Genomic DNA, 25,335 nt, shown 5'->3' with positions numbered 1-25,335 from the left:
TCTTAAAAGAGATAACTAAATAGGCTATACAAAATAATCTGGAAGTAGGCTACATTTATTTAGCTTTATAGGAAAAAAGTCAGGAAGTGGCCACAAACACTAAAAACTGATGAAGAAGATGGGAAATTGGTTTAGTCACTTGACTTCTACAGGGCTCTAGACAACATCAGCAGTTGGCTTGCATTGGTGTCTTTGTCCATTCCACTATTTTTAACATGTATATGTGCACTATTTGAAAAAAACTTTAGATACAGGGACATGTATTGTATCATTAAAATGTGTTCATGAGTGTAAGAGCATAGGTCAGCAAAGCCAGCATTCAGAGGGGAGCCACTGAAATGTAGGGAACAGAGATGGATGGGTCCTTCAGGATTCTGCCTTTTTGCCAGCTGCTGCTCACAGAGAGTAAAAAGGGGTTGAATAGGGAGTCTGATAATCCTGGAGCAGACTTTGACAACACTTTGCACTCGGTTTCTGTTCTGGAAGCTGATTGAGTGGAATCAGGATATGAAAGAGAAGGTTATTGCTCTCTATGAAGGAGTAGCCTAGTAGGCCTAAAAGGTTGTGAGGATGTAGGAAACAAAAGCTCTTCTTCATCCTCATCCTCCTTAACCAATCATTTAACTAAACACACAGCTCCAATTATAAAACAACGTGTGAAACATTTAAAGTTGCTTTAACACATTTCATACATATCATTAATCCGAAAGATTTTATGCTTTTATTTTTTAATGCGAAGTCGTTTGATTTACGGTCCTATTCTGGCTACCCACGGCTGGCTTGATGCTGCCATCTCCCTCATTACAGTCAGCCAATACATAAAGAGGGAGTGGCCTAGGAAGGCGAAGTTGGGCTCTCACATTTACCAAAGATTCTCTATAGCTAAACCGTCTCTGCATTAACCATTGACATTAACTAACAAAACAGAATAGAAAATAGACAACAGTGTCCGCCTAATCGTGGTAAAGTTGGTTTTATATTGGACATTGGATATTCGACACATTCGAAAAATTAATTATGCGGCTTGCCATTTTGACCTATTCATGTCAAAATACTTCTGGTGAACTCATCTAACCCCCCTACACATAACACAAAGCTTCATTTTTCAAAAAAAAACATCCTTTGATTTTTTAAATAAAAAAAAAATGCTATAAATCTATTATGCGGCTTGACCTTTTGATCTATCATGTCAAACCACTTTTAGTGAACTCAGCTAACCCCCCTACACATAACACAAAGCTTCATTTTTCAAAAAAAACATCCTTTAATTTTTTAAATATTTGTTTATGTAAAAGAATGCTATAAATCTATTATGCGGCTTGACCTTTTGAGCTATTCATGTCAAAATACTTCTAATGAACTCAGCTAACCCCCCTACACATAACACAAAGCTTCATTTAAAAAAAAAAAAACATCCTTTAATGTTTTTTATATTTTTTTATGTAAAAGAATGCTATAAATCTATTATGTGGCTTGACCTTTTGACCTATTCATGTCAAACCACTTTTGGTGAACTCATCTAACCACCCTACACATAACACAAAGCTTCATTTTTCAAAAAAAAACATCCTTTGATTTTTTAAATAAAAAAAAAAATGCTATAAATCTATTATGCGGCTTGACCTTTTGATCTATCATGTCAAACCACTTTTGGTGAACTCAGCTAAACCCCTACACATAACACAAAGCTTCATTTTTAAAAAAAAACATCCTTTAATTTTTTTAATATTTGTTTATGTAAAAGAATGCTATAAATCTATTATGCGGCTTGACCTTTTGAGCTATTCATGTCAAAACACTTCTGATGAACTCAGCTAACCCCCCTACACATAACACAAAGCTTCATTTTAAAAAAAAAACATCCTTTAATGTTTTTTATATTTTTTTATGTAAAAGAATGCTATAAATCTGTTATGCGGCTTGACCTTTTGACCTATTCATGTCAAACCACTTTTGGTGAACTCAGCTAACCACCCTACACATAACAAAGCTTTATTTAATTTTTTGTTTTTCATAATTCATAATAGATTTATAGCATTTGTTTTACATTAAAAAATATTTTAAAAAATAAAGGATGTTTTTTTTTTTAAAAGAAGCTTTGCGTTATGTGTAGGGGGGTTAGCTGAGTTCATCAGAAGTATTTTGACATGAATAGGTCAAAAGGTCAAGCCACATAATAGATTTATAGCATTTTTTAATATAAAAAAATATTTTAAATATCAAAGGATGTTTTGTTTTTTTTAAGCTTTGTGTAGGGGGGGTTAGCTGAGTTCATCAGAAGTATTTTGACATGAATAGGTCAAAATGGCAAGCCGCATAATAGATTTTTCGAATGTGTCGAATATCCAATGTCCAATATAAACCCAACTTTACCACGGTGTCCACCAGGGCCTTTCTAAGACACCAGCAGACGCTGTCATAACAGAAAAGGTACAGGTGTAAATGTTATTACACCTGTACTTTTCCTGATAGTGACAAATCATTTGCATGTAGTGTATATGCAAAGGTTGTTTATATCTCATTTTATTGTTTTACTCTGCTGTGCATTAACATTTCTTATTGCACTCAGGTTCTCATACACATACACAATGTTTTACTGTTAAATATTATATTTTTGGAGCATTTTTTAGGCCTTTATTTCTATAGGACAGCTTAGACTTAAAAGGGGAGGGGGAGGGGGGCAGAGCCACAGTTACATTAGTAACATAGTTTTTGCAAATTGAGATCAATTAAAAGATGTTTCTTGAGTCCGTTCTGAGTTGATAGTGGAACATGATGACTGCTTAACAACGTCATTTCATCCAGTTAAAGTTAAGAAGTAATACGATAGCCCAGTTACAATGCAATAACTAGATAGAGTTCAGAAGTAACACTTGGGAGAACAACGTTAAAATCATTCAAGATTCAAAGATTGTATTTGTCACATACTCATATTTTCTAAAAAGGAAATACTTATAACTAGAATAAGAGTAAAAAGAAAATCAAGATTAGAAAAAAGAATAAAAAAAATGTAAACAAATGATAAATTCTAGTTAGCATTAATAATAATACATAAACCACACACACACAAAAAACACATTCCATAGTTCATAGTTGTTTGTTTCAATAGTTTTTTTATAGAAACATGACAGAGTGTTTCTGTATCTCTGAACAGTGCAATCCACTACTTTCCTCCATAAAGCTAAACATGGGAATTAACAGATTATCATACTTTGTCAAAAGCACTCTAAACACTCAGGACTACGTGGATTTCATATATGTGACAGAAAAGCATGGACAGTGGGTTAGGTTGGTCACAGTAGGCGACTAATATCTACATCAATGTTTACCTTTCACATACCGTACAAACAACAGAAGTAGTGTGAGACATTGACACAACCTACTGTATGTGGAGACTTAAGGAATTTTTTGGTAATAGGTTTCTTTTAACCGGTCACTCTCAGTTCAATCAACCAAAACTATCAACAATGACTGACAAAGCATCCACACGGAGTTATGGAAGGAACGGTTTCTTCATATCAAAGCCATTTCAACTTCAGTTGATTGAAATGAAAGTGGCGTGTGTGTGTGTGTGTGTGTGTGTGTGTGCATGTGTGCAAGTGTGTGTGTGTGAGTATATGTGAAGGTGCAGTCTGCAGATTGGTAGCTCACTTATCAGGCAGAAAGCATCATATCTTGCACACACAGACTACTTTCTGTTGCTCTAACGATAAAACAAAAGCCTCTCGTTGGACATTTTAAATCCCGCTGCTGCTGCTCCTCCATGTTATTTGTTGGTTGCAGGTTCGGGTTGTGTCTTCTGGTTGACATCTAACAGTCGCAGGAACGACCTGCAGACAGACAGACAGACAGACAGACAGGAAGGTGAATTGAAAATATTCTAAATAATATATATAATAACTGGGTTATGTTGTTTGTTGATTACTTTTCTCCAAAATGGAAGTTAAAAAACATTTAAACTGTGGTTTAACTACTATTTTAAGCTTTATTTCAAGTACATTTTTAGTTTACTGTATATCCCAATATCACAAACTTTAACTTTATATTTTACACTAGGCTATTTAAGTTCAATTTACAGTGATGTCATATACACTCACATTGTCAGATAATGAGCAGGGTATGTGCCCAGGCAAGTGGCGTAGGCCCCAGCTAAGTGGCTCACAAACTGCACATACACTATAACCTCAAAATTCTGTCACTATGTCACTCAGTCACTAAGTGATTAAGTTTCACCATTGGTCGGAGTGAGTGTGATGACAAGAGTGCTGGTGTTTCCCCATTGGCCGTTGCCCTTTTAAAATGTATTGGTGCGACACAGGCTTTTATCTCCGCCCATTAATCAGCTCATTAACTTCAAGGGCGGATGTTGTTGTTGTTGCTGTCGGCCATTTTAACCGTTTTAATGCATAGGCTTATGGCAAGTGCCCACTACAGGACTTTTTGCATTCGCTTGGCACTTGCGCACACATGCTTGAGTGTGATGTGTGAACTGGTGTCTCATAAAAACATTCCAGATATATTAAAGGCTAAACATCTGGAGCTGTTGGGAACTCTGCCGGCGAGCTACAGCCAATAAAAGCGCAAGGCACGGGCTGAGGGGGAACCGGGGGAGGGGTTGCGTGTACTTTACTGTATGTGTTGCATTTCCAAAACAGACCAAAGTTGTTGCACATAGAGAAAACAGGCGATAAATAGTGAAGATGTGTAGAAGCGGGCTATTTTGGGAACACGTGTGCCGACAACGACACCCCCTGTGTTGCGTCTGATCTTTCTTTTTCTTCTTTGTTTGATCGCTGCAATTTAGCCACCAACCGCTAGGAGCACTTCTTTCTGGTGTTTGATGGTTATTCATTTGTGCTTTAGACCAGGGGTCTTCAATGTTTTTTAAGCCAAAGACCCCTTAACTGAAAGAGAGATGGAGCTGGGACCCCCTACTACAAATATTGTCTAAAACGAAATTGCATATTAAACTGGGCCTACAATAACGTGTAGGGTGGCCTAAAGCCTTTTGCATAGAATACTTAGCTATTACATTAAAATAGCCTAATAATTGTTGTCATTATTTTATAAATCATGTTTTAATGATAAACATACATGTGGCACAGTAAATCCTGTGGATGGCTATCTCAGTGACTACCTTACCCATAGGCCAGTAAGCAGTGGGGATTTGTATTTACTAATAATATGTTGGAATCACGTTAAGATATTTTTAATTTTCAAAAGAATTAATTATTTGGAGGCCCCCCTGCATTGACTCTGAGGACCTCCTAGGGGTCCTGGACCCCCTGTTTAAGATCCCTGCTTTAGAACGTAACCGCCGTGAAACAACCAGAAAATAATGGTTTTTTTCTCTCATTCACAACTCCATGCTGTCTCTCTCTCTCTCTCCAGCCCACAGTTCAGTGTGCCGCGCTCGCCAGCACGATCCGTCTTCGTCTTTTTTAAAATGAGTCAGGAAGCCAATAGCAAACAGAGAACTTCCTTGTTTTATGAATGAAGAGGCACATGGGTGTTCGATCCAATCAGCGAAGGTCATCCCTGCAACCCCCACCCCAAAGGTTCTTGTACTTTCAGAAGGTACCGCCCCCTGATCTGACCCCCCCCCAACTTAATTTAGACCCTGGTCCCTGCGGTCTAAATGCGAGGAGTTCCTCAAAAGGTTTCTAGTCCTGTAGAAAGGGGCTAAAGTCACACCAATGTCAGTTAACAAGGTGAAGAGGGGGTCGCTGTTGGTGAACAAGCATTACCTTGGTCGGAGAGCATCTGCTGAGCATTGCTTCCTGTCCTCCTTCTGCAAAGAGAAGAAAGGAGAAAGTATGAGACGAGAAAAACAGCAGACTTCTATGATCTTTGGAACTTGGTCACATGTACTGTTTTTACAATATTATATTGACTGTAAAGTATCCAGTTTCCAAAGCAGAGTTTCCACAGCAATTACACAGATGTTTTAATGTTTAACCACATGAAGGATCACCTCTTGTCCTGGTTGAATTTGCACCTGCAGTGGCCACCTGAAACAAGGGAAAAGAGGAATTGTCCTTCTGTGTATGTGTGCATGGGTTGAGACAGTTTATGACTGTTTGTGTGGATAAGGGTGTGTGCATCATTTGCATCTTACTGAACAGGATGGTGATGCCAATGAGACAGAGGACAGCAGCTAGAATCAGGCCTCCAACACGCAGTCTGTGGTAGTCTGCACAAAGAGGTCATGGTTACCATTGGAAAATAAATAAATAAAGCTATGGCATCCAAGTAAAGCAGCATTACAAGCAAATTACACGAGAAACACCATTATCTAGTCAAATCAAGTGATTTACAGCAAACTGCCCTTAATGTCAATCATACAGATCAGCTTCCAAGTTCCATTAACTTTTAAAATAATACATTACAAAAAAAAACTAGATTACCAAAGGTGAATGGGTCCTCTTCCACTGCAGGAACAGAAATTAATAGGGTCAGTTGAAAGTTGGTTTAAGCAGCAGATAGTAACAGTGACATAATAAAGTCAACAGTACAAAGCCAGTTAACCAAACACAGTTGCCTAGTTTGATTCTCTCACTAATGACATTTCTGACTATCAAGTCAATACATTTCAACATCAAAAAGTGACATTACACTCAATCAAAAATGTAAAAGAAAAGATGATGGTGGTTATGGTTCTCTTGTCTTATTATTTTCAGATATAAATACACAATACCTTTTTGGAAAGAAAACTATTAACCATATATTATAATAATAATAATAATAATAATAATAATAACTTTATTCAGGACACAAATGGAAGGTCCAAAGTACATTAAAAATGACAATATTTACAAACATAGCAATAAATATACAGTACAAGTCATATAAATTAATAAAAAGGTAAACAACCTTCACCAGTAATATACAAACAGGAGCGCCAATGTCTCCACAGTCTAGATGCATACCTGACAGAGCTAAAATCAATGTGGCCTAAAGCTTGAATGATTCGGTTTTCTGAGACAGACATTCTACACATGTATCAATAAACAAGGTTTCTTATCAAGACAGAATACACCAACACTAACAAACATGTGACTAGCACTACACCATCTTGGTTGTTTTAGAAGCAGTCTCATGCCATCATTATACGCTACATTCAGGCTCTGCATGTTCTTTTTTCTGTAAGACCGCCACAAGAGGGCAGTATATAATGGTGTACAGAATGCTTTGAATAAAGCTTCCTTAACATTAGCAAAAACCCAAGGTATTTAATCTCATCACACACTTTAAGGGCAGTACCACATAAAAGGAAATCAGGAAATCATAATTTCTTTCTTTCTTTAACTTCTTTACTTCTAACAATCATAGTATTGCTCTTATTTGCATTTGATATCAAAATCCACACCGTATTGAGAACAAACCTTCAAAAGTTGTTGTAACCCAGCACTATATGAGCAAATGATTACCAAATCATCTGCATACATAAGGTGATTAATGAGAGTATAGCCTATCATACATCCTGTATTGCATTTATTTAATTGTTGTGAAAAATCATCCATATGCACATTAAAAAGGAAAGGTGACAAAATACCACCCAGACGAACTCCGATGCTACAGTAGATAAAATTGGTAGCTTCTTAACATTTAGAGACAGAGAAAACGGTGTATGATCGGCAATGGCAAAATCATAATGAATCTCCATAGCATCCAAAGAAGCATGTGCATCAGTTGTACATACACAGTGATCTAACCACGAGGTAATATGCCATGCCTCACTGATATAAGTATAACTATTATTAGGCAAAAGCACCTTGCTTGACGGTATTAAACCAATGTCAGTGCAAATATGCATTAGGTGATTAGAAAACAGAGTTTGCATCAGAAATGTCAGCATTCATGCCTCCTACAACAAAAATACAGGTTGAGGCATTGTCTTGAATAAAAGAGCCAACAAATGCTAATTTATTTAAGTATTCAGCTTAATTTTGATAACACTCATACGGAGTGTATATATTTAAATTAATAAACTTTGTATCATGACAATTAAACTCTATACCAATAGGCCAATCCACACCCAATATTAGTGAATAGTTCTTATTCCAGAGGATAGCCACACCCCCAGGTATCCTACCTTGGACAATTTTAGTACTAAGATCAGTGGTGGATTCCACAGAAGCATAATATTCAATATGTAATCTATTTAGATCTTCCAGATCCTGTTTAGCTAAAAAAGTCTCACACAACATCACATTTGTCAAGAATTGTCGCAGGCCACGCGCATTTTATGACCCAACCCAAAACTTCATATTAGGCCTTTTATAATGACTTTGTTGTTGACGTTGTCTTGGGTCGTAGTAATCACCAGATTGCGGCCACCAGGAGGGACTGCAACTGCATGTTCTTGCCGCTGACCTCCAGTGGCTCCCTCAGCTCCATGCCCTCCATCAGCTGACGTGAAACGGGGCAGACGAGCCTCATAGTAACGCCGAACATAAATTCCTGCTGGCCAAAGTTGTGGATCGTACATTTCATTTACTTCATTGCATTCAGCCGTCGCATGAAAAGAGCTGAACCTGTGTCGTGACGATACAATCTTCCGACACCTAACTGATCTACTCAGTTTTTCAGACAGATAGTTACTTAAGATGTCAGCTTCTAGATCAGGAGCAAATGTAGTAGCAAACACACTCACCAGCTTGGTTTTGACCACTTAAATATTACTCCCATCACTGGTTCCAACTATTCCGATCTGCTTTCTCTCCCTTCTCGCTGATTCACGAGTGTTATAGGGTTTTGGCGGGGGATACCCCGCCACAGCATTCGCGTTATTCTGCATCTGCTTTAATTGCCAACCATCCTTCACAATCACGCTCCATTTAGGTGACTGTGATTGTGTTTGTGGAGGAATATTCAGTGCCGCGGTTCCCGGTGGGGTGTCTGAAACCAGTGTGCTCACACATCGTCCGTCTCCCTTCCGATTAATACCGGTGGTGTGGTCGTGATCTGGTACACGAGGACTCTCCAATTCGGCCACACGCTGGTCCACAGCCGCGGTTACCGCTCGCGGATCCTCACATACGCTTACTTGAGTTTCCATCATCTTTTTCAGACAGGACACTTCCTTATTTAGCTGTTCAATCCTGCCAAGGAGTGCTGATACATCAATGCTGCTGAATGTTACAGGTGGAAGCTCATCCATATAAAATGATACAAATCTTGGGGTGTCTTCCCCACACTCGTTTAGAACTTTTAGGCACACTTTGACGTTGTTAATATCCTTCCGAGGACCCTTGTGCAAAACACATCGTTGAGTCGTTTTCAGACAAACTTCAAAGAGTAGCTTCTTTGACTCCTCAATCCACTCAGACGGAAAATTAGTGGAGGCCAGCATTACTGTTTCATCCTGGCTAAGTGTCCTCATTTTAGTGACAACAAAGTTTAGAAATTCGTCTTCCACTATCAGTTTGCCATCAACCGTTTTAAAGATCTCAGGAAGAACGTGAGCAAATTTTACTGCCACCAGCTCCACGTGAATGTGCTGCATGCGCCATCTTCCTAAAGATCAAATGTTAGTTTCTGTAGTTGGATGGGCTGATTGAGTGGAAAAAACAAACATATTAGTGTACTTACAGTTCTGTTCTTCCGCCAGCACCAGGGACACAACTGCAAGAGTTCAGAAAGAAACTTTACCATAGTGAAACACAGCTCGAGGTATCTCATTTAGTTTATTATGGATCATGAGGGTGGAAAAGAAAAACAAAATCCCATTGCTGTTGGTTTCTTTGAAAAGTATAGATCCATGTGGTCTAAACACTGTTAAAATACTACAAATAGTTTCACTCATATTGGTTTTGTGCACTTAATATTGTAGGAGCTCTCTATTTTTTATTTGTGGGTACTTTTGGAAAGGAAAGACAGGTAAATTGCCATGTCTGTCATATAGAAATGATGATACAAATGAAACTGTCAGTGTTGATGAATAAAACACCTCTTAAAAAGCTCCTAAAATCTGGAAATCCAGATCTGTTTAAATATGTTACATTACAACTCTGCATGTTTAATCTCTCTTCCTCCTTGTCTATCCCATCTTTTCTCTTTTACAACACCTGAAGGAGCTGTGGATGTTGTGATCCTCGCCTTTTCAGGACTGTAATTGTAGAGCACTTCATTTGCCATCTTACTTACAGGGATTTCATTTCATACATTATATTTCTATAGGACACATAATCCCATCAGATGTCCCGGCGGTTTCAAATCTAGAGTGAAGGGTCAACCAGACAGCCAGTGACAAGATGATCTCTCACACCAATCACTCACTTTGCTGCTTTTTATCTCACGGCAGACATGTTACATAGTGTCACAAAAATATAAATACTTGAGCAATGTGCTGATGGTAGACAGACCTGCAGGCAGAATTTCCTCTGGAAAGAGGAAGTGGAGTACTTAGAGATGGAACATTAATGAGTTTAGTGCTAAGTGGCTCTCTGGTTGACTAAAACTGATACTCTAACAATGAATCCAAATCACTTTGACTTTTAAAAAGAGGAAGTGACTAATTGATTAAATAAAAAGACCTTAAAGAGTTGTACTCACGTGTCATCAACACCAAAGCACAGATCTTTGACATTTTCACGCTTGAGGCTGTTCACCTGCAGAGATAAATACAAATACTGATATCAACAACATTATAGAGTCTTCATTGTCCTTTAACAAGGAACAAGGCTTTCCTTTATAAAGGCCTCACATACATACTTAGATACATAAATACATAACACATACCACAGAAAAAATACATGACTTACATCAGATACATCAACAATTAAGAAGATAATTATATTGATGTATACTAATACTATTTTTGTATGCTAGTTAGTTACCATAGCAAAAACCCTTAGTGATAAAGATATGAAAACTTGTATTAACTAACAAGACTAAGGCTCTACTTGTATCAACATGGGGTAAATAATATTATCTCCAGTCCCAATGGCACAAATAATCCAATTTTGAAAGTCTGTGTGCATGTTAATAAGATGATTACAGTACTCCAAACTGGCTTATACCAGCCAACAGTCAACAGTGCCCTGATGTAACATTTAGCCGCTCTGTGTTTTCTGAGGGGCACTGATAGGACTTCAACACACAAACAGACTCACTCTTACAGTACACACATCCATTTCCTCTAAAGCACACACAAAGAATCTGATTCAATTTAGATAGGTACCAAGTGGTTTATCCCACTCTCTTTCACAAACAGAAACTTGATCTGATGTTGATGGGTACGAAGTACTCTAAAGAAGCCTTAATAGGGGAACTAAATCAATCTGCTTAATGCTTACACTGCTGCCATGTTGAAGCTCCAACGCTTCATTTCTTCTTTTTCCATAGTTTTATTTTAATTCACTACAGGCTTTTCCAACCATATATAATTTACAGTACTGTAGTCACATGCTGCAACTGTCCAGATTTTTCTTCTTTCAAACTAGATTTACCTTGCTGACAGAAAAATCCATGAGAATAATATTAAAGTGCACTCACCCTTACAAAGCTATTCCTGTCTGTAATGTCATTTTAGCGTACATTAGTGTATCAAGCTTCTTTTTGAAGTACCATCAGTCAATGGAGATATTTTAATTTTTCAATGCCTGCTAATGATTAAAAATTGAAAAAAAGCTCTCTCATCTTAAAAGTTCTCTCCTGACACAAAGGTGGGATTTACAATAATCCCTATTTCATTATCCTTAACGAACAAGTACATTTTCTAACAGCCACAATGACATCCCATGCACTAAGTGGCTCTGCGTCCATGCTGTTAGCTGCCATGTTGAAGTGGCAGCAGCAGCAGAGGTGACGTGCACCGGGAGGAGACACACCTTAACGCAGAAGTGATTTTCCACACACTGCACTTTTCTGTTAAGAGCATTCCATAGAGAAGAGTAAACACACCTGTGGCCATTTCAAACTGGCATTCACACAGTCACGTTTGAGTGAAAGCTCGCTCAAGCACAAACATTTAGGCCCATATGCATAAAAATGCATTATTTGGATGACATCAAATTAAAATTGGGTTGACTGGCTGTTTATCTATCTCGCTTCGCCAAACCCTCCTCCAAAGCGCACTGGAGGAGGGTCTGACTAGGAGGGTCTGGCTACTCCACATAGCATTCGGTGATGGGAGAAAAACATGCTCCGATTTAATGGCATTTATTGTATTATTGTATTATTATACAATCGGCTTGAGCGGTGCTAGGCACCGGAGACATGCCGTGGTGCCCGCTGCAAAAAAGCCTCAGGAAGGAACTTGTTTTGGTGGAACATGTGTACGTTTAAAATTAGTTTGCCTTTTGCACTGGTCTGAATTCCTGCTGAAGCTACAGCTTTTCAGCATTAGGATCTGTCCGTCCTCTCAGTTTGCTCAAACGTGAACTTTATGACAAATTGATGAATAACAAATGAAAAATATGAGAAGGGCGGAAGTAATCAAAGAGAACAAACAAGAGAAAATAGTGCTGTAGGTCAAAGGTAGACATTTTGACCTCTGGTAGTGCTATGGAGTAGTTTTCTTTTTTGAGTGGATCCCTTTTGTTTATGTAGTGTACATGATGCACATGCATGTGATAAACAGTGGAGCCAATGGTTTCATACTATTTCACTGAGCTACAGGTGGCGGTAATGGGCCAAGATACACATCAATGTGCTAACAAAGGCAACTAGAAGGGCGCAGACCTTCCACAAAGGCGTGCCCGATCTCACAATGTTAATGCAGTGTGAATTTCGTCGGTTTTTCGTCGTCGTGACATTTGAATATTCCGGTTCAAAAAGGCTGTATATTGCCACCAAAATCACCCTCACCACTACTAGGGCTGAGCAATAAGGAAAAAAATCAGTAACACGATATTCTTAACCAAATACCTCAATATCGATATTGCGGCGATATTCTAGGGTTGACAATTGGTGCTTTAACAAAATATCTTCACACTTAGATTTTAGATAAATAATCATCAGTAATGTGGACATAATGTCTAAGTGGGGAAAAGGCAAACAGCTAGAACAGTCTGCTAAGTTCAGAAAGGTACATCCCTTAACTGTAATGCAGCCTTTAAAACCAGTAAAAAACAAAACATTTCTTGAGCACTGGCAGAAGTGGTACAACTATGTCTCAGATAAATGGCCTAACTGTATTTCTTCACTTTTTTGAAAATTATTTCTCCCCGTTTTATTTATATTTTTGTTACTATGGTGTTATTTTTGTTGGTTCATTTGTATGTTTGTTTGTTAATCTCATCTTTTAATTTCTACACTTGAATAAGTAAGAGAATAAGTATATTGTTTGTCATAGAATCTGAAAAATTTAAATAGGTGTATGTGAGATTCTCAACACTAATAAAATACAAATAAAAAAATTTAAATAAAACCAGTAAAAGACAACACTTATGTCATATCAGGATATTACGATATCCAAAATCTAAGACGATATCTAGTCTCATATCACGATATCTATATAATATCGATATATTGCTCAGCCCTAATCACTATCTTTTCCGCCACCATGACTCTCTTGTTTATTTAGTCAACAAACTTCTTGTATTTATTGAATTATATTTTTAGCTAGTTTAGTATGCCGTGCCTGTTGCTAGCTGCGTGACCGTCACAACACGGGCTCTGAAAACGCTCCGTTCTGATGGACAGCACTTGCATTAGCCTAACTGTAACTACTGGAAGACGAAAGAAGTCAGAAAGGTATGACACAGTTTCCCTGTATTATAAGTGTTTATTGTTAACATCAAAAAGATTCCGAAAGTGACAACATGTTTATGTATATTGCAAATGTTACTGTTTACTGTGATGACGCTGCCACCTAGCAGTTTCCAAGTGCGCCATACCATGTGCGTACATGAGCAGGATGCAATATTTTTTCAATTATATTATATATATAAAATGTCTTTTTTTTTTATAAGGGAGGATGTAAGTAAAACAATGTGTCTCCCTCCTTTGCTGTTGGTATTTGGAGTTTGGTAGAAAGGGAGAAAGTGAAGAGCAAGATGAGTACACCTCTCCTGGTGCCTCCCCACAGCAACCCAAGGCGAGGCAGGGGGAATGTAGAGGATGGGAAACAGGCCAACAACCACTAGAGAATGGTTTACTTCAGGAGAAAGCCACACAGAGAGTAGAGAGAGGAGGAAGAGATGGAGGGAAAAGGCGAGAACAGCGAGAAGGACTGGGACAGACAAGAAGACTCAGAGAGCAAACAAATGAGACTATTATACCCTTTTTCCACCCAAATGTGTGTGTATATGCAGGTTTGAAAGCAGCATGGAGGCCAGTGAAAATGTTACGGTGTTTACTTCTTTTTTATACCTCTCTTTCAAACTTGGTGCTGACTAATTTGATGTTCAAGCACTGCTTGGGCGGAGATTTTGTAGCTGAGATGCACATGCCTGACAACATCGCGAAAAGGAAAATTATCATTTCCCCAGGTGTGCTGTTTCCATCACTGGCCATCGGAGCTGGAGCCTATAAATATCTGTGTATACTGCAGAGTCTTTTGTCCCTGGAGTGAATGCCGATTGTAACCTTTCCCACTGCAGACAAAAGCCAGTTAGTGTGTGTTAGTGTTTTTTTTGGCCAGTGGGAAAGGCTTATTAGAAACGGGAGGCAGCGGAGAGAAAGAAAGAGTGAGAAAAGTGAAAGGGTTAAAGAGACGAGATAGGTGTGAGGAACAGAAAGCAGAAGAGTATATAAACTAGGTGGCGCCTCCCTGTTTCTATTTGAAGATCATATTCCAAAGCAAATGTTAGTGTAAGGCGGAGCCAGGAGGTGAGTGCTGGAGGAGTATATTTCAAATCATTGTGTATATAGATATAGAACAATAGATATGACATGTAATTCTGACTTGCCATTCCAAGATGGAACCACTTGGCGGCCATCTTACCAGGGTTAAGTTTTAGAATAGCTTCCATTGGAACCAATGGGGAAAGAGGCTCATGTTGTCTTTATAATCCTTATATTTTTCTACCAATACATCAATAGTGGTTTTAATTCAAAGTAATGACTGTAAGACAACTGTGCCTTTCTAGAACAAAACAAAAAATAGAGATTTGGGTGGAATTTTGATTGATATAGCTCCAAGAGAACAAGTAATTTGTTCAATTATAAAGATAATCTCATAATTTAGCATTTATATTGCAGGTAATAATTTAATTTATTCAATTTTGCCTGAACTTAATATTTAAAAACGGTCTTTGGTATTCTGAATGGCTAATATACATTAAACAATATTTTTTAATATAGAAATCCTAAATAGATTTAGTATTATGGTCTATAGAGCGGTAGTTACGATAAGACTGTAATTTATTAATACATTTATTTGTGTCTGTAGATTTTATCTTAACTATAAGACCACATTTCCCATTAACCCCGCTACTTCCTGTTTAGCGTTTACCGGCCGGCATGGAGTTTGTTTTGACAATGAGCGGAGTAGTTGGAGAGCCTCGCTAGCTTCAATGAGTTTTTGTTAATAAAGGCTATAATGACTTCACCAGAACTGATGATGGACTTGTCGCAATTTTCATTGCGCTAACATTATGGAAATTACATTAATGATAGTAATGCGGAGACTTTGCTGCTGAAGTTACTTTACCTCATCAAGACATGGGTTATTAAGTTTTAATTTTCTTTACTGAAAGGAAAATCATGTAAAGGCATGAGGTAAGCTGATAACAATATATGTTAATAGACGATGACTGACAGCAGGATTCCACATGGCTAATGTTTGGGGAGCTAACGTTAGCTGGTGAAAATGTACCGTTAAGTGCGGCTGGTTGGTTAGGGCTCCAACATGGCTAATGTTGATTTGTGTAACGTAACTTTACTCTATGTGTAACGTTACATTTTAACGTACCGTTAGCTTGCTGGATTTGTCTTGAGATATTATAAAATGAGATTTAGGAGTAAAGAAGAGTACTTGTCGTTAACTTTAATTTAACTGAAAACTTAACATAGATTGAGTGAAATCGCCTATAAAGGTAATATTAACGACGTGTTAAAAAAAAACGGTTGTAACGTTAACGTTACTAAATGTATTATTTGAGGTCAAAAATCAATCAACTAAAACAATGTTTGCTGTTCATAAATGCTGTTAAGAGCTAGCCAGCAATCACCAATAACTGACATCTCAGCCGGTGTGTTGCTAGGTAACGTAACTAGCTAGTTCACCAACTTTTCTGTATTTATAGTTAAAAAAGAAGAGAAAAACTTCTCCTACTGACATGTGGAAAGTGATGCCAGCCTCCTGGTCTCTGTGGTCCTTCTGGTAAAGCAGTTAGGTGCTGCACAGCTGACAACCATACTTGTTGCCATACGTGTCAATTGTAAACAGTACCCTAGTAAGATGGCGGACAGTTATACCATTAGTTATGACGTCATGTCATATCTATTGTTCTATATCTATGCCAAGAGCATCCTGGTGGATAGGTAAAGTATGGTGTATATTACATGCTTGCAAAGAAAAGCTACAAATCGTCACACTGGAGAGGCTGCTTTAAAAGACTTAAACAATTAATAGACTTAAAAGGTGCTGTAGGTAGGATTGTGAAGATCCAGGACTTAGCAACAAAATTTGATCATCGACAACATCTCAGTCCCTCCCCCTTTCCGCTAAAGGCCAAAACTGTCTCCTACGCCCCTCCCCCCACAAGGGACAATGAATGCTTGTGCATGAGCAGTGATTGACACGCAGTTAGACCCCCGGCCCTAATTGGTGCATCTGAACAGGGAGCTGTGGATTTTTGCAAATCACACTACAGGCTGTAGGTGGTGCCAGAGGAGCCAGATTTTTTTATTTTTAATTACCTACTTCATGTAGTTCTACTCGAACATAGGGTCATTCTGAGCAAATCTGACAGAAAGTTAGTTTTATAAGTCTTACCTACTGCACCTTTAATCGACTAATCAAATAATCAACTAATTGTTTCAGATCTAATGTAGTTATAGCGGGAAAGCTAGTACACTACACACATCTTTTAGAAATAAACAAGAATTGTAATTCTGTTGCAGGAAACGGTTTGATGTAGGCTGATACCAATAATGGCTTTATTACCAATTAAGAATTTCTCCCTGTGGAGCCCCTACTCCAGCTCAGCCTGGCTCCAAGGATAAAGAGCTTTCTTTTCTGGCTCTGTCATGCTACTCGGCCTGTCTCCGACTGCCCCTCTTCTTTTTCCTTCTGTCTTTAGGACTGTTTTCCACTTTTTTCTCTCTTACTTTCTCCGCTTCTTTCATTCTGTCTTCTCTCTCTCTCTGACACTTTTTTCCACCTATGTGAAAAGCTTGAAGAATCTCCCGTTTGTTTGAAACTGCTCTACTGCTTTTGTTGAGCTGCTGTCTCCTCTCCAATCCTCTCCAGCCTCTTTAAACCTCTCCTGTGATACTTCCCTTCTCTGACGCACCTCTGCATGTCCTTCACCCGTCACCTCTCCTCTCCTTTTGTTAAGTCTTTTCTATGCCCGTCTCACGCTCATACAATATCATCTTCTCTTTTCCACCCCACTCTTCTCTCTTATCAAACAGTAAGGTTACACAATAAGCTACAGCTACATCTCTAAAATATAGAGATGTATCTGTCACTCTGTCATTAGTCTATATCCACCACGTTCCACTGCCGGGATTGCTCCGCTGCCGCAGGAAATTCCGCCGGATGCATGTCTTTCCGCTGATTTCCGTTACCTTCCGCTTTCTTTGTGTTGGAATTTTAAACTCGGGTGGATTTGTGAGGACTAACTGTCAGATGTCTGCATGGTAAATTGAGGCAGCTAGCTAGACTATCTGTCCAATCTGAGTTTTCTGTTGCACAACTAAAAAAACTTGAACGTTGTTTCCATCAAATCAACTTCCTTCTCGAGGCTATTTTGAAGCAGCACCGGGCGGAGCTTAGCGCCACCCAAGACGATCGTGATTGGCTTAAAGAAATGCCAATAAGCCAGAGCATGTTTTTCTCCCATCCCGGAATGCTGCGTGGACTAGCCAGACCCTCCTCCGCAGTGCTGTGGAGGAAGGTCTGGCAATGCGAGACTACTCTGTCCAGGGTTTCCCGCAGAAAATTTGTTAGTTAAGGTGGTAGGGTTGCCATTGACCGGGGGAAGGAGCGGGGGGTCTATAGTACAGACTCTGTGCTACACACTACACTAAATATAAAATTTAAATATATAATTAATACATAACCAGCTTTTCAAAATAACAGTTGCAATGTGCAATTTTAAGCTCATTAAACTGTTTTCAAAAAAAGTGCTATAACAATTTTACTGGCATTGCTCCCATTATCCTCCGTGACACGCGCTCTTCCACTTTGCCTGACAACTCTTCTCCAAAACAAACAAACAGAGTGAGTGAAGCCCACAGCTTCACTCACTCAAGCAGATAGTATGCGTGAAATAAAAACAGGACACGTAACTTCACTGTGTGTAGTGTTAACTAACTGTGTGTAGTGTTAACTACGCTAACTAACCGTGTATTGTGAAACGCGTGTTGTGATTTAAAAAAAAAACAGACAACAGCTGTGTCTCAAAGACCGGGCAACAGCCGGGACGTTGAGAATCCACGCGCGAGAGGTGATGGATAGATCCAGTCACTTCGTCATGTATTCACTTCGTTGAAACAAGAGAAGAAAGCCTCACTGATGTGAAGAACAGGACAGAGATACATATAGAAATGCTCTCTGCCTGCCGTATGCCAACGCTCCGGTAAGTCCACTCACCCAGTCTCTGCCCGAGCATGCCCAATTCTTAAGTCCTGCAGCAAACACGACAAAGTGTCGGCAATAAGGAAAATATGTAAGTGGAAAATAGGGTGACAAAAACACACAAACACAAATATACACACACGGAGGGTCACATTGCACACATACAGAGAAAATGTTTTCTCCCTTGTGACTAAGTTACGTGACAACACACATACAGACAACCCTATATGCTCATACACACAAACACGCACAGTCATGTGCTTTCAATAACTAACATTTGTCCCTTCAAACTAGTGAAATAGGAAGCAAAGTGTTTTACTACAACAGCCAAAATTTTAGCCATCCATTCTTCAAATTGCTTACCCTGTTCAGGTTCAGGGGACAAGTGTCATAGGAATCTGTGGTATGAAGTGTATGAAAAACATACACTAGATGTCTAAAAAACTAAATAAAAAAATATTTTACAGTCTGTAAAAGTACGTATTTTATCTTGTCTAAATGCTACTTTACTACTTTATGCCAAAAAGCAGAGATTCAATTTGTGCTTCCTCTCTTTTGTGTGCATATGACTGTGTGAATTACAGGATGTGGTGTGCACAGCATGTACTTTGTCCCTGTCTCTATTTTTCAACACTCCCCCCACCGAACTGTTTGAATGCTGAACACTGGTGTGTGTGGGTGTGTGTGTGTGTGTGTGTGTGTGTGTGTGTTCGTTCCTGTACGGCACTACAAAGACAGCTGCCTATTCTCTGTGGAATTTTTTATTCCCAAATTAGCAACACTGGATTCCAGTATGCAACACATGCTTTCACACACACACACACACACACACACACACACACACACACACACACACACACACACACACACACACACACACACACACACACACACACACACACACACACACACACACACACAGAAATGTCTCTGACGTTGTGGACTTCACACACACTAAACACAGTGTGAACTTGCTTTGCAATCTGTGATGAATAATTTGCTTTTAGCTCAGCTGAGTAACTGTACAATTTAGCTTAACGTTTTCCTCCATTCACTTTACCAATGCACTCAGGACAGGAGTTGGTCATTTTATGACTACAGTATATGATGTTTCTCTGGAACTGAATATCTGGAAATGGGATTGATAAAGCACAATTATTACTGTAAAAAATACGACAAATGCAACTTAAGTGTGACTCCATTCATATGTAATGCTAAAAATAAACAAAAGAGATTTAAAAAAAAGGAAGCAACAGAGGGTCCTGGGGCGTCAGTGGAGGCAGTGAGTTCACTAATAAAGAAAGGGAAAGAAGGACCGAGAAAGAGAATGAAAAAAGTAAAGTACAAACAAGTTATCAAGTTGGGAAATAAGAGTGGGCAAGAGAGGGAGAGAAAGAGGTCTTCCTTCAAGCCTGGTGTAATGAGAGAGGGAGGTAGGAAGACGAGGAAGTGTGTGGAGCTGGAATGAGGAGGGACACAAAGAGACAGAGGGTAAGAGGGAGTGGAGCATACTAGAGCCCTGAGTCACACATGGTAACCACAAGGCTCGCAGGGAGTGGCTAGCAACAGACTTCATGCTCCTCACTCTGCGGTCATAGTCAACGGACAAAAGGATGGAGTACATTTCCCTCGATTCATCTCATCTTTCATAAATAAAACTATTAATCTTATCAACCTATCATTGACTAGAAACTTCTCTAATAAACGCTGCATAAGCCCTGAATCATCTGTCGTGCTTCCAACATTCCAATAACGCTGTAAGACGATTTAACAGGTATAACTATGAGGTGCAAATAAAAAATATCTAGTTAACAAATTAGAAATGAATAGCTGTGTCTCTGCAGAGCTGTAAATGAAAGCTTTGTGATTACACTGAGGAGTCACACTCACAGTAAAAATCTATGTCGTTTTGTTGAGGTTTCTAAATTTGTGTCTGTGAGACTTCAGAGTGATGCGAGGAAAGGTGAGGAGAAAGTGTCTCGCCTAAGAACGCTCTGTCTTTCTCCCCTCCAACAGTTCTCCCTCACTTGCTCTCGTTTTCTTTTTTTAGGAATTGTGGTCATGCGAGGAGAGGTGAGGATAGCAAGCTAAATCTGTTTCACCTGAGAAAGGAAAGACAACTCTGTCTGCCGCCTTTGTTCACCTTCCATCCATCTGTCTGTCTCTCATCGCGTAACCTCTCTCATCTTCCTCTACCTCACTTTTCTCTCTCTCTGTAAAACGGTGTTCATATAAGTAGAACTAAGGTGCATTTAAATCTGAAGGGACATCCACTTGTTGCAGGACAGACATAGTGTAGACAGCTTGCCAAAGAGTATTCTAGCTTTGCACCATGTAGCCTATATGGTCATGGCAACACCACATGCTCAAAACAAAATAGATGTCCCTGCTGCAGTGCATTCTGGCCCATTCTGTGCCTCTTGTACAATTGAATTCCCCCTGTATGAGGGTACATTTTTGGTATGAAATTAACATTTGCTCCATGATTCTGGTCAGTGAAAACTAAAACCTGACGTTTACCTGTGGCTTCTTATTTACACTACTCTCGCTTTGCCAGACCTTCTTCCACAGCGCTGCAGAGGAGGGTCTGGCTAGTCCACCCAGCATTCCGGGGATGGGAGAAAGACGTGCTCTGGTTTATTGGCATTTCTTTAAACCAGTCACAATCGTAATGGGTGGCGCTTAGCTCCGGACAGAGCCACGGTGCCGCTGCAAAATAGCCTCGGGAAGGAACTTCTTTTGGGGGAACATGTGCTCGTTCAAAAGTTGTTTTCATCGTGCAACGGAAAACTCAGATTGGACCCTGCAAAGATCTGAGGAGCAGTTAACCATAATCCTCAGAATTCGACCAGAGTTTGAAACACAAAGAAAGCGGAAGGTAACGGACATCCGGCTGAAAAGATTGAAATCCGGTGAATTTCCGTTGGCAACGGAGCAATCCCGGAAGTGGAACGTCGTGGATTCAGACTAGGGCTGGGCGATATGGACCAAAAGTCATATCCCGATATATTTTGGCTGAATATCGATATACGATATATATCCCGATATTTTTTTCCGCAAAGTGAGAGCAAATGTTCAGTCAAAGCCAAAATCAAATATGACCTGTCACAAGTAGTTTCATAGAAACAGTTGCAAAATCAAATAAATAATAAACCGGTTTCTTCACCTGGTTCATGATTAAATGCTCAGCTGTTCAAATAATAAAATGTAAACCTAAATACTGTATAACAGGAGTACCTTTTTTGAAATCAAAGCTCCATATTTGTGATTCGTTCCAAAGGTCAATTAAGCTTTTGATATTAATATAATCTACTTTGTTCAAAATGTAATGCCTCATGCCTGTAAGCCTAGGTTTATAGTCCCATTCTTCCACTTGATACTGCTTCCACTTAAGTAAACTAAAAGATGAACTATCGACTACAAAACAAAGAAACTAATTAATGTGTTAATACAAAGAATATTTATTATGATCGGTTCACAGATCTGAGTCAAAGCGGAAACTTCACCCTTCTGAACTAAGAGTTTCTGCTTCAAGGTGAAGTTTAAAACAGACTGAAATGTCCAGGCTCATTCCTCCACTATTTATTTCTGTATGTATTTATGCGTTACATGTAATTTTAACGGGCACTGAGCTCCAGATCCTGCAGCCGCAGACGGTCTCTGCTGCCCGCTGTAGCTTCTCTCCGTCCGCCTGCCGCCCGGCAAACTTAGTGGAACTTTCCGCCCGATATCGACATACAGGTCGTCCTGGACTAGGTGTAAGATCCTACCGATCACCACTCTGTCTTTGGCTGGTCCGATTTGGATCAGCGGGGACCGGCGCAGCAGCAAGGCAAAGCTGTGTTTTTCCGGGGGAAGAGGCGCTGCGGCCCGGCCCGGAGCTCTCAGCCTCCCGCTGCCGCCGGAGCTCAGGTTGCTGGTCGAAGGCGGCATACATAATCATAAAACACATTGTCACCTGTTAAATGTTATTCATTGCTGTTTGTTCTTTTCATTTCCTCTATCGAACATAATTAAGCAGTACAAAAGTCCGGCATCTTTAGCGTTGATCTGAATGCTTCGGACCCCTGTTCCAAGATGGCGGCGATGTTTAGAACCTCAAGGCGACATCTGTGTATATATATCTATGGGAGCAAGGATCACATTTGAACTATATCGATATATGCGATATGGTCTAATTCCATATCTCATTTAAAAATATATCGATATATTTTTTATATCGATATATCGCCCAGCCCTAATTCAGACTACCCATGCACAGTCTGTATCTGTAACTTTAGGTCACAGAAACACATTGATAATGTAAAAAAATAATTCTGCATCTCTAGGTTTTTATAATCAGTTAATTGCTCAAGGCATTTTGCCATACACCTTCACGTGCCCCATAAACAGTGTCAAAGTGATCTAGAAACCTGCCTTACATTAGTGCTGAAAGAATGAGTCAATACAAAAGTGACAGATGATAATCTGATAACCAATTCTTGCAGGTTACAGCTCCTAAAATGGGAATATAATTGTTTCCTATTGTACATTTTGAGGCGTTTGACTGTAAGCAACCTAACAAAAAATGTTTTTAAATTTGTATTTGTTTACTGTAATCCAACAAATAACCAATCTTTTGTAGTTCTTTTCTTCCTTACAGTTTTACATTGTACAGCAGTATTTGACCCCTGTATCTGTCCTTGCCCTAATCTGTCCTTGTGCCACATGGTAGCAAACTGTTATCACCACTGCTCTTATCAATTGGCCTTTACAAAAACAAACAACACACACACACACACACACACACACACACACACACACACACACACAAGCTTACAGTATGTGTTCAATAAAGTATGTGACTGTATGAAAATACTGAAAAATTCCACAGCACTAAGTCTTAATTGGAACTGTGTGTTTCACGAGTAAAATGTCTAAAATGACTAATTCTTGGGTGTGATTCTCTGCTCTCTAATATAATTTACTGAATGGTTTTATTTTAAACAAGTCTGTGAAAGCCGTGCATCAAATATAAACACGTGGTGTATTGTCATTTGTCTCTTATATAGAGGGTTAAACAAGAACTAACGTTAAAAATACAAACAGACACAAGAACCTTTTTGTGTCAAATAGTGTAACGTTAGCCTGTATACCCTGGCCGTTACGCACGCTGGCCCGTGGGCATGTGCCGTTCCATTGTCCTGGCACTCTTGGGCTCGAGTTAAAATGTCAACCGGATAACATTACAGGCTTATTATGACATATGTATTGTACTTCACATTTTTTAGAATGACATAGGCCTACTTTAGTCTGGTAAAAAAAAGTTGCTATTTTATTTAAGCCGTTTTAAATCACTCAATGGGCCAGTTAATACGAAATACAGAGATTTAACAACAGTTTCCTTTGCAAACGAAGTTGTTCAGAAGCTAACGTTAGCTTAAATGCATCCTTAAAATTAGCCTGACGTTAGCTCAAATGTTCTTCATTTGCCTAAAAGGATGCTCACGAGCATATTTGGAAAATGTTAACTTCATAAACAACTTTCCTCAAATACAAAAAACACTGAAGGAGATATACTTCTGTGAAATATGAGCTTTCTTTGTTCTTACCTCTCACACGTTGGATTTAGCAACTACAAAACAAGGAAATTTCTCCCAAGAAGGCGGATATCTGACTCAGAACAAGCGACTTTTCTCCACGCAATACGCCAACACCCTGCCTGCCTTCTCCACTGTGACACTCAACAGGTTGGCTTGGTTTCAGAAAAGGGGGTTGAGTTTGAAAATGCTGGAAGTTTTGTCCGTGAATTCTGATCCGGGGTCGGTTTCTGTGGTCCAGCTGGCAAGCTGAAGAGTACACAGCTGGAGACGAGCGGGGCGTTGAAGCTGATCCAGAGTCAGGACCGCGAGCCGGGATAAAGAGTAGTAAAGCAGTTAATGTTTGGTTGTCGACAACGACGATCTCGAAATGCGTCGGGCAGATTTACTTCCACTAGATTAATAGGAATAATATTATACTATATTCGGTGCATATCGATTATAGCTATGGACACTTTAGATCAATAACTGCCCTTCTCAGTTATAGAAGTTAAAGTCAAGCTGATTTACATTAGCTTATATACCTGTGAAAAACAATTCAGTGACATAGTAAAATCTGGTTTAGCATAGTGACATTTATTTTCATTTTGAATGTGCACACCAATGGTTTCTAACAAATATAGTTTTTTTTTGCGTCATGTCAATATTGAAATGGTTGATGATTAATCTTTATCCTACATCAAAAGATGCAATGATATATATATAATAATGACAACATCACATTATGTTCCTAATGCACTATTTCAGTAGCCTATCATGCAACATGTGATGACTGAACTAAGAAGCATACAGACCTAACTGCAAAGGTCCATGTGCATTTTCAGGCATATACATTTCTGAATATAAATGACCCTGATTTACATACCAGTAGGCTACAGATTTGGTGAAAAATGTATACATTTAAAAAAAAAAAAAACAGCGGGGTGGGGGGCTTTATTTTATCTCTGGCATATCAATCTATGAGACTACTTTTACATGGGATATCTTTGCACAGGTCTGTGCAGATATAATCGTCTGAGCTGGTGTGTTTCCTCCAAACCCTCCACCACGGACCCAAAT

At 39.1% G+C, this 25,335-nt stretch overlaps 1 protein-coding gene across 1 annotated transcript; it reads right to left on the bottom strand.

Moving 5' to 3' along the window:
- Nucleotides 1–3,086: 3,086 nt before the first annotated feature.
- On the bottom strand, nucleotides 3,087–24,549 carry fxyd3 (FXYD domain containing ion transport regulator 3). Its single transcript, XM_028580428.1, has 8 exons — nucleotides 24,289–24,549; nucleotides 10,558–10,613; nucleotides 9,595–9,627; nucleotides 6,408–6,431; nucleotides 6,119–6,193; nucleotides 5,975–6,011; nucleotides 5,748–5,791; nucleotides 3,087–3,830 (listed from the first exon to the last, which is right to left on the bottom strand). The coding sequence occupies exons 2-8, from the start codon at nucleotides 10,589–10,591 to the stop codon at nucleotides 3,811–3,813; spliced, it is 267 nt and encodes an 88-aa protein (XP_028436229.1). The 5' UTR covers nucleotides 10,592–10,613; nucleotides 24,289–24,549; the 3' UTR covers nucleotides 3,087–3,810.
- Between the last annotated feature and the right edge of the window lie 786 nt (nucleotides 24,550–25,335).

Source organism: Perca flavescens, chromosome 6, assembly GCF_004354835.1.
Source record: "Perca flavescens isolate YP-PL-M2 chromosome 6, PFLA_1.0, whole genome shotgun sequence".
Lineage (NCBI taxonomy): Eukaryota > Metazoa > Chordata > Actinopteri > Perciformes > Percidae > Perca > Perca flavescens.
Note: the sequence above shows the minus strand (reverse complement) of the source record. Positions and strands in the feature narration are given on the sequence as shown.

Coding starts and splice junctions, on each gene's coding strand:
- fxyd3 (XM_028580428.1), bottom strand. CDS start 10,591: ATGTCAAAGATCTGTGCTTTGGTGTTGATGACAC. Junction 9,628..10,557: donor TGCTTTGGTGTTGATGACAC/GTGAGTACAACT, acceptor GAACTCTTGCAG/TTGTGTCCCTGGTGCTGGCG. Junction 3,831..5,747: donor GCAGATGCTCTCCGACCAAG/GTAATGCTTGTT, acceptor GTCTGTCTGCAG/GTCGTTCCTGCGACTGTTAG.